The sequence below is a fragment of the Drosophila rhopaloa genome, unplaced genomic scaffold, assembly GCF_018152115.1.
Source record: "Drosophila rhopaloa isolate 14029-0021.01 unplaced genomic scaffold, ASM1815211v1 contig_115, whole genome shotgun sequence".
Taxonomy (NCBI): Eukaryota; Metazoa; Arthropoda; class Insecta; order Diptera; family Drosophilidae; genus Drosophila; species Drosophila rhopaloa.
In genome coordinates, this window is record NW_025334990.1 from 16,037,524 (window position 1) to 16,054,153 (window position 16,630).

The 16,630-nt window shown below is 40.2% G+C and overlaps 4 protein-coding genes and 3 non-coding genes across 9 annotated transcripts; 5 read left to right on the forward strand and 2 right to left on the reverse strand.

The window, feature by feature from the left end:
• The first annotated feature begins 648 nt into the window (after window positions 1-648).
• LOC108044861 (integumentary mucin C.1) lies at window positions 649-1,845 on the forward strand. Of its 2 annotated transcripts, XM_017124022.1 has the most exons (3): window positions 649-1,155; window positions 1,244-1,430; window positions 1,764-1,845. In XM_017124022.1, exons 1-2 carry the CDS (start codon window positions 666-668, stop codon window positions 1,390-1,392), a joined length of 639 nt encoding a protein of 212 aa, XP_016979511.1. In that variant the 5' UTR covers window positions 649-665; the 3' UTR covers window positions 1,393-1,430; window positions 1,764-1,845. The 2 variants fall into 2 exon arrangements, with proteins under 2 accessions (XP_016979511.1, XP_016979510.1); XM_017124021.1 differs by lacking the exon at window positions 1,764-1,845 and having other exon boundaries at window positions 1,244-1,491.
• Window positions 1,846-1,953: 108 nt separating this feature from the next.
• On the forward strand, window positions 1,954-3,045 carry LOC108044859 (cell wall protein DAN4). 2 transcript variants are annotated; one of them, XM_017124020.2, is made up of 3 exons: window positions 1,954-2,230; window positions 2,360-2,686; window positions 2,752-3,045. In XM_017124020.2, the coding sequence occupies exons 1-3, from the start codon at window positions 2,032-2,034 to the stop codon at window positions 2,871-2,873; spliced, it is 648 nt and encodes a 215-aa protein (XP_016979509.1). In that variant the 5' UTR covers window positions 1,954-2,031; the 3' UTR covers window positions 2,874-3,045. The 2 variants fall into 2 exon arrangements, with proteins under 2 accessions (XP_016979509.1, XP_016979508.1); XM_017124019.2 differs by having other exon boundaries at window positions 1,960-2,686.
• A 350-nt stretch (window positions 3,046-3,395) lies between these two features.
• LOC108044858 (salivary glue protein Sgs-3-like) lies at window positions 3,396-4,880 on the forward strand. Its single transcript, XM_017124017.2, has 2 exons — window positions 3,396-4,610; window positions 4,676-4,880. The coding sequence occupies exons 1-2, from the start codon at window positions 3,578-3,580 to the stop codon at window positions 4,792-4,794; spliced, it is 1,152 nt and encodes a 383-aa protein (XP_016979506.2). The 5' UTR covers window positions 3,396-3,577; the 3' UTR covers window positions 4,795-4,880.
• Window positions 4,869-7,349, reverse strand: LOC108044857 (SET and MYND domain-containing protein 4). Its single transcript, XM_017124016.2, has 6 exons — window positions 6,939-7,349; window positions 6,820-6,883; window positions 6,598-6,729; window positions 6,188-6,535; window positions 5,884-6,126; window positions 4,869-5,830 (listed from the first exon to the last, which is right to left on the reverse strand). Exons 1-6 carry the CDS (start codon window positions 7,261-7,263, stop codon window positions 4,960-4,962), a joined length of 1,983 nt encoding a protein of 660 aa, XP_016979505.1. The 5' UTR covers window positions 7,264-7,349; the 3' UTR covers window positions 4,869-4,959.
• A 316-nt stretch (window positions 7,350-7,665) lies between these two features.
• Window positions 7,666-7,737, forward strand: Trnat-ugu. Its single transcript has one exon. It is a non-coding gene; the product is annotated as a tRNA-Thr (tRNA).
• A 662-nt stretch (window positions 7,738-8,399) lies between these two features.
• Window positions 8,400-8,471, reverse strand: Trnat-ugu. The gene has a single exon. It is a non-coding gene; the product is annotated as a tRNA-Thr (tRNA).
• A 4,626-nt stretch (window positions 8,472-13,097) lies between these two features.
• Window positions 13,098-13,169, forward strand: Trnat-ugu. The gene has a single exon. It is a non-coding gene; the product is annotated as a tRNA-Thr (tRNA).
• The last annotated feature ends 3,461 nt before the right edge of the window (window positions 13,170-16,630 follow it).

Here is a 16,630-nt window from a genome sequence, read left to right on the forward strand (position 1 = left end):
ATAATACCCAATGCAAGGGTATAAGAACAATAGATTTTAGAAAAAACGCTTAAAATATCGCAATATATTTAAGTACTCGAGGGCGGCCAAATAGGTACGTCACACTCTCAAATATTATTAAAACTTATTAAAAAAATTAATTTATTAAAATAAGGCTCAAGACTGGTTTAAAATGGGCTAAAATTTTCTTTAAGCATCATTGTTTTCACAAAGTAACTTTACTCTTGACCGAAATTTTCTGGGTCATCGACTCTTCCATTTCTCTTACCCACTTTATTTACGTTGCGATGATAAAAACGTTAAAATCAAACAGTAAAGTGTTACAAGGTAAGTTGCGCATGCGTGTTCATCCACCCGCAAGTAATTTCAGCGAATCAAAACGACAATTTCGCCACAAATTCTGATAAGTCATTTTTTTGTGTGTGTGCTCCCTAAAATGCTGTTCACTTCTGTTTACTCAACCAGATATTATTTAGAAGCATATTATTTTTAAACATTTTAGGCACTTGTCCTCTCTAGTTGCTTATGTTTTGTTATCAGTCCACAGCTCTTGCGAGTAAGTGGATATAAGTGACTTTAAGCTCTACAAAACAAGAGCAAGCTTTTAAAAGCGATCAGTTTCAGTATTAATTGTAATCAACCCAAGTAAACTCAGCTCGGCAGAAATGAAGTCCGCTGTTGAAATTTCATTAATTTTTATATGGTTTTTGGTAGCTGGAATTTGGGCTCAGGATACGATTCCAGAGATTCCAGTAGATTATATGCCAACCACTACAACAAGAGTAGCAACAACGTTAGCTACGTCAACAGAGGAACAAACCACGCCAACAACCGAATCCACCACGACTACAACAACTGATCCTACTACAACTTCAACATTGGAGCACACTACATCTACAATAACTGATCCTATTACAACTTCGACAACAGAACACACCACAACTTCAACAACAGTACCAACCACAACTGCAACAACAGAACCCACCACAACTTCAACGACAAAATCCACCACAACTTCATCAACACACAGGGCACCAATTAATCCGACCTACCGACCTCCCCACGTGCAACCCACTTACACTTCTAAAAAGCCTTGGGTAGTGATGGAACCGGTGGAAAGGTGTTTTCTGAGAAACCAGCTGGAGTTCAGTACTTGTAAGTGTTATGGGGAAGTGGGAAATATTAACTGGGGCAAGGGACCATATGTGAATCACATTTGATTTGCTTGCTTTTAAACTTGTAGGCTGGCAAAACCCACCGACGACGAGCTGTTATCGCTGCTGCTACTATTACGACAGCCATATCATCAAATGTAATAAGCTTCACCATGGGCCATGTGGGTGGTATGATCGGAGGCAGTTGAAAGTTCACGTTAACTGGAAACAAGTGTAATAAAAACAAAACAAACATAAATAAATTAACATCAAAAAGTATTACAAATATACTTTTTAAGATCCTTAAGGCCAACATTAGTTAGTTATAAAAAGGCTTACATTTGCTGTTTAATATTTATATATATACTTAAATATTAATATAAATGTTGGAAATAAATAAAATGTTATATAACAACAAATTATTTTACAAATGTATTTATAAATTTAAACAGCTTTAAAAAGTAATCCACCTTGGATGAATTACATTTTTCGCATATGTGGTACTCATCTTAATACGTTTTCCATTTCTCTGTATTAGGTTTTCCTGATCATTATTTATTTCTACAAATTAAAAAGAACTTATTAATTGACAATATCGCCTTTCAACAGATAATCAATTTCAGTATTCACTGTTATAAGTACCTGCTCACCGTTGTTTACTCAACCAAATATTTTTAAAGTGCCAGCATCTTATTTTTTAGTAATTACTCACCTCTGTTGGCGTGCTGTTATCAGCCCTCACGTTTTGCGTGTGAGTCGGTATAAGTGTGTTAATGACTATAGCTCTATAGCCAGAGCCCAAGCTCGAGCTACTCGGGACCGGTGATCGGAGTCAGTTTTCGATGCAACCAGCTCACATCAACACAGCTCGCTAAAAATGAAGCCCGCAGTTGAAATTCTTATTGTTTTTTTGCTTATTGTGGTGGCTGGAATTTGTGCTCAGGATACAAAGCCGGAAATTCCAATAGATTTTCCGCCAGACGATTGGTATCAGACAGATTCAGAAACAGAATCCCCTTCAGCTCTAACAACAGAGCCCTCCACAATTTTACCAACAGAGCCAAGCTCATCCACAGAACCTTCCACAACTTTAAATACAGAATCCTCATCAGCTGAGCGCACCACAACTTCAACAACAGAAGCCACCACAACTTCAACAACAGAACCCACTACAACTTCAACAGCAGAACCATCTACAACTTCAACAACAGAACCCACCACAACTTCAACAACGGAATCAACCACAACTTCAACAACAGAACCCACTACAACATCAACAACAGATTCCACCACAACCACAACAACCGAATCAACCACAACCACATCAACGGAATCAACCACAAGTTCAACAGCAGAGAACACTACTCCTTCATCAACACAACCCATTCCAACTCCGACCTTCACACCTCCCGTTATGCGACCTACAACTTCAAGGCGACCCACTTACTCTACCAAGAACCCTTGGATGTGGAACGATTTGGTAGAAAAGTGTTATCTCAAAAACGAATACGAGTACAGAATGGTTTGTTATGGTACGTTCAGTGAGAAAGTGTGAAATGTTTATGAATCATTCCTTTGTTTGTCCTTCAATTTGCAGGAGAAGGCTGGCGAATGACGACGATCTGTTATCGCTGCTGCTACTACGAGAACAGTGGTTTTGCCGGATGCAGTAAGCTTCACCAGGGGCGTTGTTCGTGGTATGATTATAGACGATGGTAAAAACCTACCTCACATGCCCTTTAAACGGTTATATTAAAAATTTAGTTACAATAAAAGTTAAACAAAATTGTTTAGTTTTAAATCTTTCAGAATAGAGGTGACGTCCTCGTTTTAATGGCTATACAAAATAGCTGCCTTATTTACACAGGAATAAAGAAACTAAGTCATCTGATTCCATATCAAATTATTTTTATAGTATGATAAGCCATGACACCAACCTCGATACAATTTACAATAGAGGGCGCAAAAAATGATAGTCACCCTGAAAAAGCAGATCTAAACGTTAAGTACTATTCAAAACGTGTACATTTTTTCCGGGGTTTCATATAATTTAAAATTTAAAATAAAAGAACAAAAACCCAGCTATAAAAACATGATAATAAAGTAGAAAAATAATATTTTGGGTATTTTGCTAAATAGTTTTAAAACTTATATATGTACGGATGGAAATGACTACATCGGCTCCACTGCTAATGCAGATTAGGAATATATATATTTTTAAACTCGAAAAATTAAAAAATTGCTCGAGTATGTACTGGGAAACAGCATGAATTTTAGAGAACTCATGTTTATTTCAGAAGAATTTAATCAGCTCATGTTTGGGAGCTGAAATCTATATGTGCAGCTGTAAAGCTTAAGCGCAATTCAAGCAATCCGTTTCAGTAATTGTTGAAATCATCTCAAGTCAACACAGTTCGTTAAAAATGAAGCTGCTTGCTAAAATATTTTTAATTTTTTTGTGTTTTACGGTAGCTGGGGCCCGGCCACAAGATATACCGCCTTCAGTGGATTCTGTGCCTTATGACGAACCTGTTGACTATGACGAACCTGTTAACTATGACGATTTAACAAACACAACTTCTTCAACAACGACTTCCACAACACCCAGGTCCACTTCAATGACAACAAAAGTCTCCACAACCGAAGCCCCTACAACAGAAGCCTTCACAACAGAAGTCCCCACAGCAGAAGCCTCCACAACAGAAATCTACACAACAGAAGCCACCACAACAGAAGCCCCCACAACAGAATTTTACACTACAGAAGGCTCCACAACAGAAGACTCCACAACAGAAGACTCCACCACAGAATACTCCACCACAGAAGACTCCACCACAGAAGACTCCACCATAGAAGTCTCCACAACAGAAGACTCCACAACAGAAGACTGCACAACAGAAGACTCCACAACAGAAGACTCCACAACAGAAGACTCCACAACAGAAGACTCCACAACAGAAGACTCCACAACAAAAGACTCCACAACAGAAGACTCCACAACAGAAGACTCCACAACAGAAGACTCCACAACAGAAGAATCCACAACAGAAGACTCCACAACAGAAGACTCCACAACAGAAGACTCCACAACAGAAGACTCCACAACAGAAGACTCCACAACAGAAGACTCCACAACAGAAGCGTCCACAACAAAAGACTCCACAACAGAAGACTCCACAACAGAAGACTCCACAACAGAAGTATCCACAACAGAAGTATCCACAACAGAAGTATCCACAACAGAAGTATCCACAACAGAAGTATCCTCAACAGAAGTACCCACAACAGAATCCTCCACAACAAAAGCCAACTCAGCAGAAGACACCACAACAGAAGCTTCCGCATTCGAAGTCTTCACAACAGAATCCTCCACCACCTTATCAACCCAACCAGAACAGAAGCCCCCAAAAAAGTGTTATCTGAAAGACCAACAGAAAAATACAAAAACAAGTAATGGTAAGTGCAATGAAATTTTACTGAGTAGTCCACGCTCTATTTCATTGATTTTTAATTCCCAAAAGGGAAGTGGCAAAAGACGACGAGCTGTTATCGCTGCTGCTACGACGACGACAACTGTGTCGGCGAATGCAATCCGATTCACCAGAGGCCTTGCATGTTCAAAGATTATGTTCCTGTATAAAACTCAGAGTATAATATAGACAGTACTAAGCAGAAGATTTAACGTGTTATTAGAGGCAGATTGAAATTAAAACGTTAAAAACACCATATTATTTTATTTCAATCTTTGCTCAAACAAAAGACCAAAAGTCGCAAAACATTTATATTAATTTTGAAAGATTCCCCTCTAATCCAGAGTGTAGACATTGCCTAAGTTAAGGAAGCAGTCCTTGAGATGCTGCTGACTCTCGCAGAAATCGGGAAAAGGAGGGGCCAGCACTTCATACATAATCCTGATAAGATCAATGAACTTTGCAAGGGCCTTTGAGTATTCCCCTGTTTCGTACAGCCTCTTGGCTGTGCGCGTCATCATCTCGGTGTCCTGCATGACCTTTAGACCTTTCAGGATGTTGGTGATCTCGCCACAGGTCACGCACTTGACCATGAAGTCGTTGCAACTGGGTGGCACCTCAATCACCGCCGAACAATTATTCGGGGCATCGCAACGGAATCGGATCACATCGCGGGGCAGATCATCGAACCTGGGCCAATTGTCGATGCAGGCATCGCAGGAGCACTCGAACCAGTAGAGCTCCTTCAAACGCGCCTGGCGATCCGATCGCTCATCCTGGGTGTACATTGGTCCATAGTTCTCATTGATCGGAAGTCCAGCCTCGATGGGTCGGACACTGTTAATATGAATGGTGGTGCCGCGGAAATATCGCACCACGCCAGGATCACAAGAGTGGTTGAACAGGGCCAAGGTGGGATAGATGGCTCCACCAATGAAGATGGACTTCTCCCGGCCGGACGAGCTGAATTTATGGAGCTCCGCCACCTCGTGGGTATTAAACTGGATGAACTGCAGACTGCGCAGCACCAGGGAGCAAATAATGGCCACCTGATCTGGCTTGGGCTCCGATCCAAAGTAACCTCCTGCCCGGAGGCATTGGGTCAAGAAACGGGCCATCAGGACGTGCTGGAAGAAGTTGGAGGGCTGGCGTTCACCCTGATGTCTCTCCAATTGAGCCACTCTTCGGAAGTCGTCCTTGGGCAGGCTGAAAGGGGTTTAAATTCAATTAAGTGCTTATGAACATAATCAAAAACCCACCTGATGAGCTGCTCTGGGGTGAGTTCCTCATCAATAGACGGCTTTATATTCAGGAAGTAATCCAACGGTTTGCTGGCAATGATCCTCAAAGCAATGTGATTGTTAATGGAGGCACCCGATCGCCAGAGAATGGGTACGATGCCACACTCGTACTTATGATACTTCTTGGAGGCCTCTTCGCGACATTGCTCCGAGCAATAGAGGACATCGGCGCATCGAGGACAGGCTACGGGCACCACAGTCCTTGGGGAGAATAGAAATCAATACAAGATCTTGCAAGGTATATTTCACATATTTATATTACCTCACAAAGCAGTTCTCGCAGTGGCTTTTGGCAAACTTCTCCAGCAAGACGGAGACAAAAGGTCGCTCCACCAAAAGCTCTTCACCGGGCTTAATGTCTGCAGAGGCTCTGGCAAAACGACCCTCCTGTCGGTTGCGATCGATCCTCACCAGAGGACTCACAATTTCGTTCTCCAACTTAACTGGATGGGCCTGATCCAAAGCTATCTTCTGCTTCTGCTGTTTTGCCTCCTGTTTGGCGGTCCTTGGATCATGGCTCAGCATCTTGATCATGGTCATGGCATCCAGATTCAGCTTGGCGCGCTTATCAGAGGTCAGGGTGGAGTCATCCATGGTGGTGATGCACTTTCTTTGGGCGATTTTATTGGTATAGTTATGGGATAACTTTGACAACTTTAAGATAAGACTCACTTGAATGCCTCAATCGTATGTGGATAGTCTTTAAGGGCCATGTAGCATCGAGCCTGTCGTTCGTACAGCTTATAGATCAAGTCCTTGGGATACCCCAGATCTAAGGCTCTCCTAATATCAATCAGGCTTTCTCTGGAAGTTATAAATATATTTAAGTAAATATATAGGACTTTAAACAAAACTGCTTAAAAGATCACTCCTTGAACTTATAAAATGACTTACTGATATTTCTGCATGTGGTACAAAGTGGCCGATCGATTGGCCAACACAATGCGTATCTCTGCCACTAAAGATTAAATAAAAGATTTAGAATAAAGTAAATTAGTTTGGCTACCACTCACCATTTTCACTGGGCAGAGCCACGTAGCTCCTGGTGTACAGCATCATGGCCTCCAGCCATTTCTTGGCCTTAAAGGCGGAGGTGGCCCGCTCCTTGATCTCCGCCGCCAAAGTGGGATTCTTGCCGGCGAACTCCTGGTTCACCACCAGGTTGGCATCCCCCGCCTGCACCCAGGGCAACTTTTCCACATAGGCCACGCGCTCCTCATCGCTCTTGCACGTTGACAACTTGGCGATGTCCGACTCGCAACTGGAACCCGACTGATCCTTGAGCTTCAAATAGTATTCGGCAAAGAAGCCCGTCTTCTGGCTAAGTGGAGTTTTCATTTTATCTACACTTTTCACCTCAAAATTATGCAAGCTTAAAGAATTTATCTAATTTTTTCTGTACTCTCAGCTAGAAAACTGCAGATGAACTGAATGGGTATATCGGGAAAATTCGACGACAGCGTGTGGTATAAAAACAGCTTTTTTGGGATTTTATTTTTAGAAGAAGAGATGCGCCACAGAGATAAAGAGAAAGTTCAGAGAGAAAGAGGGGGATCTCGTGAGAGCGTTCTGCATTTGTTTACTAACAAAAAAGCCGACACAAGCTTGTTGAATTGAGTTATATTTACCAAACACGGAAAAGCATTTACGATTAATTAAAAAATACGCTAAATTTGGCAACAAAATTGGAAAGAAAATTGGGGAGGGAGAAGTGAGATTTTTGGAAGCGGCGGGTTGTTCGCCTCTTTAGCTCAGTGGTAGAGCACTGGTCTTGTAAACCAGGGGTCGTGAGTTCAATCCTCACAGGAGGCAGATTTGGGGGAGGTCTGCATCTTCAAAATTAGTTTTTCGGGGTACTCTTTCATTTTGTTTTTATTTTTTATAATAGTTAAAATATTTCAAAATCTCACTGTGGTGTTTAAAGCGGTGGATAAAATTGTAAATAACATTAAAACAATTAATAGCTCCATGTCAAATTAAATAGACATAACATACGTCTGACCTTAATTAGTGGCAAATTTATTTAAAATCTTGAGACATTTAATTTCATTGTTAATAAATACCAAATTGACACACCATGAAATGATAAATAGTAAATTCCCTAGAAAAAAGCACAACAATCTTAAATGAGTCTTGCTCTAAGTTCTAAGAAACCCAAAGCTTGTTCCGGATACAGAAAATATTTGTAGTGATTATACATTTTTTTAAGTGCTTATCGGTTAAAATTTGAACATATGTAGATTTCAACCGAATTAGTTTCAATAAGATTCGTACGACACCCCCAAATATAATGGCATTTTAATATCCCACATATGTTAATTAAAAAAATTTTAATTTTTTCTAGCACAGGTTCACAGAAATCTCTTCTCTAAGGCAAAATGTTAATATTAACGTAAATATTAATATCAACCCTTACAGGAATAAAATAAAAAAAAATAAACATCATTAATTTAATAAAAAAATAAACGAAGAGCTGCCTCCTGTGAGGATTGAACTCACGACCCCTGGTTTACAAGACCAGTGCTCTGCCACTGAGCTAAAGAGGCTTGGGCAAGGCGGCCGGCAAAAGAGAAACTTCAACAGAGCGCAATTTGCCGGCAGTTGTTGCTGTCTGTTAACGTTCGCTTGCCGCGGGTAGTTCAAAAAGTTTTAATTATAATTGCAGGGTACTCTGAGAAATTGGCTCCATGACAAAGAAAATTAATGCTGGCCTTATCTGGCATCGACACTTGAGCGAAAGGCAGCTGAATGAGTTCTTCGGCTAATGAAGACAAGTCGAAGTTCAAAGAGAATTGCGGGTGTGCAGCTTCGAGTGGCAATTTGTTACGGGTAAATTGTGAAGAATTGACGTGGGAAGTGGTAGATGCAACAACTAATTGTGTCACTAGGACTGCAATACATAATTCTGCTTAAGTCTAACAAAACACAACTGTACCTCATGGGTTCAAAAATGTTTCCCATATCGAATTACCTTTGTTAAGCCCTTTGGCATTTAAGCCGTATGCAAATGCTTTAAAGAAAAGGTGAAATGCGTAAATTACAGTGTCAACATTACAACGCCCACTTTGGTAAAAATTCAAATCGTTTTTTTCGGGGTGTCCCGCCGTGAAAACGCATTATGCACAGAAGAAAGCGAAACCCAATACCTATGGTAAGGGTGCACATTATGCTGAGCAAGTATGTAAATTTCGCTAAGCTGTTGAATCGCGCCCCGCTTTTGACTTTCGGGAATTTGTAACCCCTTTGTGGAGTTACCGATCCGAGGTGGTAGTGTTGGAAAACATATTTGCGTGGCTGACAAACTGGACATGACAGCTCGTACATCTCGGCCCTGTCATCAGTCATCAATCACGATGGAATGAAGAAGGGGTGGTGGTCTGTGTCAAAAACAATGTAATCATCAGGGCTTACAGCGGATCGGCAGCTGTCACTTGTACGCAATGTGACTTGTAGTACAGTAGAGCCACTCAAAGGATGCCCCCGTGTGGTCCTGATTGAACATTGTCAATACTCGTAATCGCAATGTTTATGGGCTGTCATCCCAGGCGCAAAATATTTATCACTCTGCCAGAGTTGCATCCTCTCGACTGCATCAGAATCAACCCCTAATCATCGGGCATTGTGCAACTGCATTTCGGATTTCTGAATGCATTTCGAATCGCTTTCGTCCAGTTTTTGACCCTGCATTGCCTTTGAAACTGGCCAATGCAAATGCAAATTCATGCGGAATAAATGATGCATCCCCCTCTCCCGTTCTTTGCAAAAAGCCGCCAGTTAATTACAGTGTATTTTGTTATTTCCTCTTCCCCTGCCCACCTTTTTTTTTTGTTCTTTATAGTTCTCGATTGCTCACACACATATATTCCATCAAACTTCCGTTGCATTTGCGTTTTTGTTTGTTTATATACCCTTCTATGGGGTTTGTTGTCGCTCAAACTCTTTTTGGTTAAAACTGTTTGTTTGATTTATCTCTTTTACAAATTCAATATTTGTCAATTGTGTGATAATAGCACCTATTGATTTTTTAATTGTATTGATCTAACAAGATTTTGATAGGTGTATGTAATTAAGTCATTACACTAGAAGGCAAAGTAACGTATTTATTGAAAGTAAAAAAACTTTTTTTTCCATTCATCTTTTTTGTACATAAGTACACCTGTTTCCAAAAATAAGCCACTACTTGGCAAAACCTGGAGACAAGCACTAAATCATCGTTATTAATTATTTTTAATTACCTATTTTGTCTTCGAATTAATTGATATATTCAAAAATTTGAATTGCAAATGATCTAATAAAACTTCATCAGACTTTGCAAGGGTATCCAAAACTACGACTTATCTAAACTTAGCCCTCTTTTTGTTGTCATTCTTTATTTTGCAATATACTAAACTTCCGTTTTGCATTGTCGTTGTGTGTCTGCCATTGTCAACTCTTTGTTGTCAGACTTTTTTTTTCAGCAGGTATTCATGTCAACTTGATTTGCACTGAAAACTCACAGTCTGTTCACAGACAACGATCAAATAAAACCGAAATTAATTGCACCAGCTAAATTGTGTTTAAGCCAGGCTGAGCACCTTCCTGCCTCAGTTTGCCAGCAAATAAAAATAAACATAGCCTAATAATTAAAACCCATTTTTCTCTCTCAAGCCACATGCATTTCAATTGCCGCCAAATGTCATTTGGTGGGCGACGCATTTGGCTGTTGACATTTGGGAAACGTCATAAATAATTTATAACAGACTTTTGCATTTTGGCCATTGTCTGAAAAGTCTTGAAAATGGATTTTATGGATCTTGTACTTGATTGCCAGCCCAGGTATTTTATTTGCTTATGTGCCAAGTTGGTTTTTATGCAAATTAAAGTGTGCCACTTAATTAATTTTGAACGATCGGATAAGCATTTAAATAAATTAAGGTCTAAAGTGATCGGAATCAAGTTGTTTTCAGCCGATATACAACTTTTTGTCTGATTTGTAAGTTAATGTCAGCTAAATATAATGAAGCGAAGGTAAATCACACAAGAGATAATGCTAAATCAACAAATTTGGGACAATAAATTGAGTGTTGACTTTGAGATTAGATGGTGACGAATATGAAGTTGGTTTATCTGGAAAAAAATGTGAATATGAGTTTTGAGTTAGATACATCTGTGAAATTAATGAGAGCTTGTTCAAAAAATGTTTTAATTTGATTTCATTTCAATGGTTTCTTATTTTATTATTTTAATTCTGATTGACTTCTGAGAAATTTTCAATCAACACTCTTTGTTTTTGGGATTCCCACATGTTTCCCTTCCTTTCTTACATTTCTTGAGTGCTGTCACTTATCCATCAACGGAAGGAATCAAATTTCAATTAAATTCTCAACTGGAGTTTTCATTCAACTCTTTCCCCAGCTTTTCGTCAAAGTAAAAACATTTCCTTTGCGAGAAATTTCATTTCAGTGATTTCCAATTTCTTTATGCATTTCCTGATCAACCAATAACCCTCTTCTCCACATGACTTCCCCTCACTTTTTTCTCAAAAAATGTCGCTGAGGTCAATGGAGTTGCACAAAAGCCTTAATTCAATTTGATTTCCATTAGGGTAAACGCATTGCGTGGAAAACTCTTCAGACCGAAATCAGTTCAAATTAATTAAAAACTAAAAATAATAAAACTCAGACGAAAAGAAAGCAAAACACGAACAAAAAATGCATTGCAATGCGTGTGTTTACAGGGGCAACAATGGAAAGTGCTTCAGCTCAAGTGGAAAACAAAAGCTAAATGAAATGAAATTTTCAAACCGATGAGGGGGTTGAAACAAACCGAATTTTGAAGAGCGGCGTCGGCGGCAGCTGGCCAAAAGGGAAAAAGGGAAAAGGCACGTGGCGCATGCGTAGGACCTCGATTTGGGTCCGGGATCATAAGCTGTTACATCCAGCCGTCCGTAATACAGTTACAACCTGAGATTGATTGGTGAGGGGGGAAAAGGGACGGGGATGCGAAGTGACAGACTGTGACGAATTGCCTCGGGCGGATTCCCTCTACCCAGCGCTTATGTGTTTTTGTCTGCGATCCTTTTTCGGGATGCTAATGACGACGAACCATTGATGTAATGTCCTTTGCCTGTCAGCGCGTATTAGCCTCATATTTCTCTCTGTTGTCTCTCTTTTTCCCTTGCAATTTTACACTAAATCACGCAATTTTTTACCCAATTCTTTGTGCTTATTGTTTTCATTTGACACTTTTCGGATTGATTGGTAAAAAAAATATCACCGAGATAGGGAGTATTAGTCGGCTTAAGAGCTATGCGAAATCCTTTTTTTGCGGTTTACTTGTGCTCGTTTTAATGCGATTTAATGGCAATTTGGGCACCTCGGGTAATTTTAGGCAATTTATATATCCCTCGACACATTAACGGCAGCTGTTAAAATTTTACAACTCAGCACGCGACAGTTGCTTGTCTTTTCTTTGCCTGTTCCTGCTGTGAACACTTCGATTTTAGGCCCAACATATGGGACCCAATCGATCGTAGTTTCTGGGGAAAATTCCTGACCCGAACCGCAGTTGATTTTACGGCTGGTAGCGAAGCGCAAAGATCGTTGATCCATTTTGCACGCACTGCTGCCTCGAAACTGAAATCGAACTGCACTCAACACAAGCCACATATATATGTATGTATGTATATATATCTCGCAGATGCGTGGTAATCAAAATGATGATGTGAAAATATTTGCTCATCAAGCATGTCGTCTTGGCTTTCAGGGAAGCCCTAATGGCTCCATCTTGGCAACAGGTGAACAGGCTGCCGAATTTCTTTCTTTTGACCCTAATTGTCACGGGCCACTGAAGCGCAGCGCCCAAGAGCCGATCTTAATGTTGATTATCCGCTGAATGTGTGTAATTTTTGTGAAATTAATATCCGGTCGGCCTGACCTTGTGTGTTTATATCGCCACTCCACCTTTCTCTTAATTGCCTTTGAAAGCATTTATCAGCTCGGCGACAGACAGCGAATAACAAGAACAAAAGCAACTCCAACTGTGTCAACATATGTTCTTGTTCTGCGACAGCTATCTTTTGTGTTCTTCGTGCAGATACAAAGATATAGATATGCTATATAGTACTCGTACAATGCAAGCCAAGCTCTCACCGAGCAGCTGAAATTCGCTTCTGGGGCGCCCTCGAAATGTGGGCCTCTTTAGCTCAGTGGTAGAGCACTGGTCTTGTAAACCAGGGGTCGTGAGTTCAATCCTCACAGGAGGCATCCAACTCCTAAAAAGTAATTAACTAAGATTGCGTGGGAGTTGACCCTAGTACTTTTTTGGGTGCTCTGGAAATTTAAAGTGGCGACACCACAGGAAGACTGACTTAGTAAGGTTTAAAGAACATTCATGTCTGCATTTTATTTAGTAGACTACTATAGTTATTAAGCCCGGTTTTATTTGTTAAGTAAAGGTGTTAAAAGAGATCTTTACAATAAATTTTTTTACCTAGTTAAGGGAATTTTATTAAAAAAATTTCATTTCTCTTGTACTTGTTTTTTTTCTTTTACTTGTTTAGAAAGACTTCGGCTTAAAAATTTAATTTAGTTGCTAAAACTAAGAATAGCTTTAAACAATGCATAGCCATATGGGCAAGAAAGAAGTATAGGTTTAAGGAATTTTATAGCTAAACACTTTTACGCTTATGTGATATATGTGACACTTAGAACTCTTAAGGTAAAAGGACCCCACAGGGAACTCTTTTTTAAGGAACTGCCGGGACAAACATTCCTTACTCACACCCTTTGGAAAAATTCCACATTTCCTTGGGCATTGCGCACATTAAATTAGTCCGATCCCCTAAATCGAGGGCACCTATCACCTGTCGCAGGACTAGGACTACCACTTAAAAAACGCGATCAAGTTCCGCTCCCATTGCTCTTTAGCTAGCGAGACAATTTATGTCGTCTCGCGATCTTGGAAATGCTCCATGGACACGCACACCTCAGGAAACACGAAGAAAAAGAGGATCGGCAGCGGGAAATGTGTCCAGGTAGCCCAAGTGTAGTGTTTTCTTTATGATGGCATAAATTCAGTTTTAATTGAGGTTCCAAGCGGCTACTTGTTCGGCCATTGAAATCTCATCCACTTGGCATAAATTACGAAAAACAGGGCTCTCCCTCAGTTTTCCCATTTTTCAAGTGCCACAAAATGTACGAGTTTGTAATATTTGGCTTGGCCTTTGGCCCCGACCTCCGGCTCAATTACAGAACCGATCCCAGATTCTGAGGCAATCTTATTCTCGGAAAAGCAAAGGAAACCCAAAGCAAGTCAAGTTTTCCAGCCACTTGCGGTCTTTTTTTTGGTATTTCGTTGTTTATTTTGTTCGGGATGAAAAACCATAAAAAGTGGCCTCGCGTAACTGACAGCGTCAAGTGATTTTCCTTTGTTTTTCTTCTTGGAGAGGAAGTGTTTCTTTTTTTGTGGGTTTTTTATTCGACAACAGACAACCAATATCTCTTCGATTCTCCGCATTCTCGGCCTTTTGTCTTGGCTCGCTGGAGAAACGAAAGACTTAGGCCACAAACGCGTATGGAAATGAGCTGAAGCCGCTTTCAGTGGATTTGGTAATAGACTCGGTCTAACGGTACAGCACATTTCACTCGGGGGTTTTGATTTATAGACAGTGGCCTGCCTCACATTAGCTAATCGAAACGATATCAACCCGTAAAAAGTTTTGCAATTAGGCGGGCAGCAGAGGGTTAAAACATTATGTAGCGCACTTGAAGCGCGCGAGAGGCGCAAGCGTAATCCGTTTTTATACCCTTGCAGAGGGTATTATAATTTTGGTCAAAAGTGTGCAACGCAGTGAAGGAGACATCTCCGACCCTATAAAGTATATATATTCTTGATCAGGATCACCTCCTGAGTTGATATAGCCATGTCCGTCTGTCCGTCTGTCCGTCTGTCCGTCTGTCCGTCTGTCCGTCTGTCCGTCTGTCCGTCTGTCTGTCCGTCTGTCTGTTTCTACGCGAACTAGTCTCTCAGTTTTAAAGATATCGAATTGAAACTTTGCACACACCCTTCTTTCCTTTGCACGCAGTATATAAGTCGGAACGGCCGGGATCGGCCGACTATATCCTATAGCTGCCATATAACTGATTGATCGGAAATGCCATAACTCTGCTGTTTGTTAGGTTAGGAAGTTGGGACTTTCTATGGGTTCTATATTTGGCCAATCAATCTGACGTACCAAATTTCATAAGGATCGGCCGACTATATCTTATAGCTGCCATATAACTGATTGATCGGAAATGCCATAACTTTGGTGTTTGTAAAGTTAGGAAGTTGGGATTTTCTATGGGTTTTATATTTGGCCAATCAATCTGACGTACCAAATTTCATAAGGATCGGCCAACTATATCTTATAGCTGCCATATAACTGATTGATCGGAAATGCCATAACTTTGGTGTTTGTAAAGTTAGGAAGTTGGGATTTTCTATGGGTTTTATATTTGGCCAATCAATCAGACGTACCAAATTTCATAAGGATCGGCCGACTATATCTTATAGCTGCCATATAACTGATTGATCGGAAATGCCATAACTTTGGTGTTTGTTAAGTTAGGAAGTTGGGATTTTCTATGGGTTTTATTTTTGCCTAATCAATCCGACATATCAAATTTCATAAGGATCGGCCGACTATATTCTATAACTGCCATATAACTGAACGATTGGAAATGCCATAACTTTGGTGTTTTTAAAGTTAGGAAGTTGGGATTTTTTATGAGTATTAAGAATGCATTATGAATGATTTTGGAGAATATAATTTGCAGAATATTCTGCAAGGGTATTTCAACTTCGGCTCCGCCCGAAGTTAGCTTTCCTTTCTTGTTTTTTTTCCTGTTTTAATTTTTGTTTAATTTTGATTTATGCCTGCTCTTGAATTTGGCTCCGTTGTGTATCTATTTTGGGTTGCATTTAATGAAGGGAAATACAATCAACGCCAGCAACCCCTACGCATGCCGATTTTACCCTCGACATAGGGTAAAGGGTTTCTGTTTTTTGGGATTGTTGTGATCATTTTAATTGACTTTGCGCACGAGCGGACTCATCGGACCGAAACGCCAGAGATAAAAGGCAGATAGAGGGCACACTATATAAACCATATGTCGATGATGGTGATGGCGATGATGCAACTGGAGCAGCAGGCAAATGAGCAGTTTGAGATGCGATGCGCGCTGCATCGTAAAATCTCGGATGCAGCGGCAGCTGTCAAAATAGGCAGAGACACCCACCGAAAAGACGAGGGAGTGGAGTTCAATGCACTGGAACTCTATTAACCATTACCCATTACGATCGCAGCGGGTCGGTCGCACACACTATAACCCAATAAATCCGGAGCCCAGTGCACTTCGCAAGTACTCCACTCTGCTCTCTGTTCTACAACCGCTCTCTCACTTACTCACCCACCACCAGTAGAATTAGCTCAGCTATTTTAAAGCTAAATTTATTTTCTATTGCTGAAGAAGGGAATTTTTTATTTTTATTTTATGATTAATTAAAGTCTATAAATTGTTTGAAATTTAAAAAATACAATTTCCTGTTTCTTAAATCTGTTTTTAATAAATCGGTTCCAATTTAGTTTCCGAAAATCTAATGAGACTACTGTGAAAATTTATTGCTGTTACTAATTTCAAAAGTAAATTACTGGGGTAAATATGTATAACTTTTCATATAATTC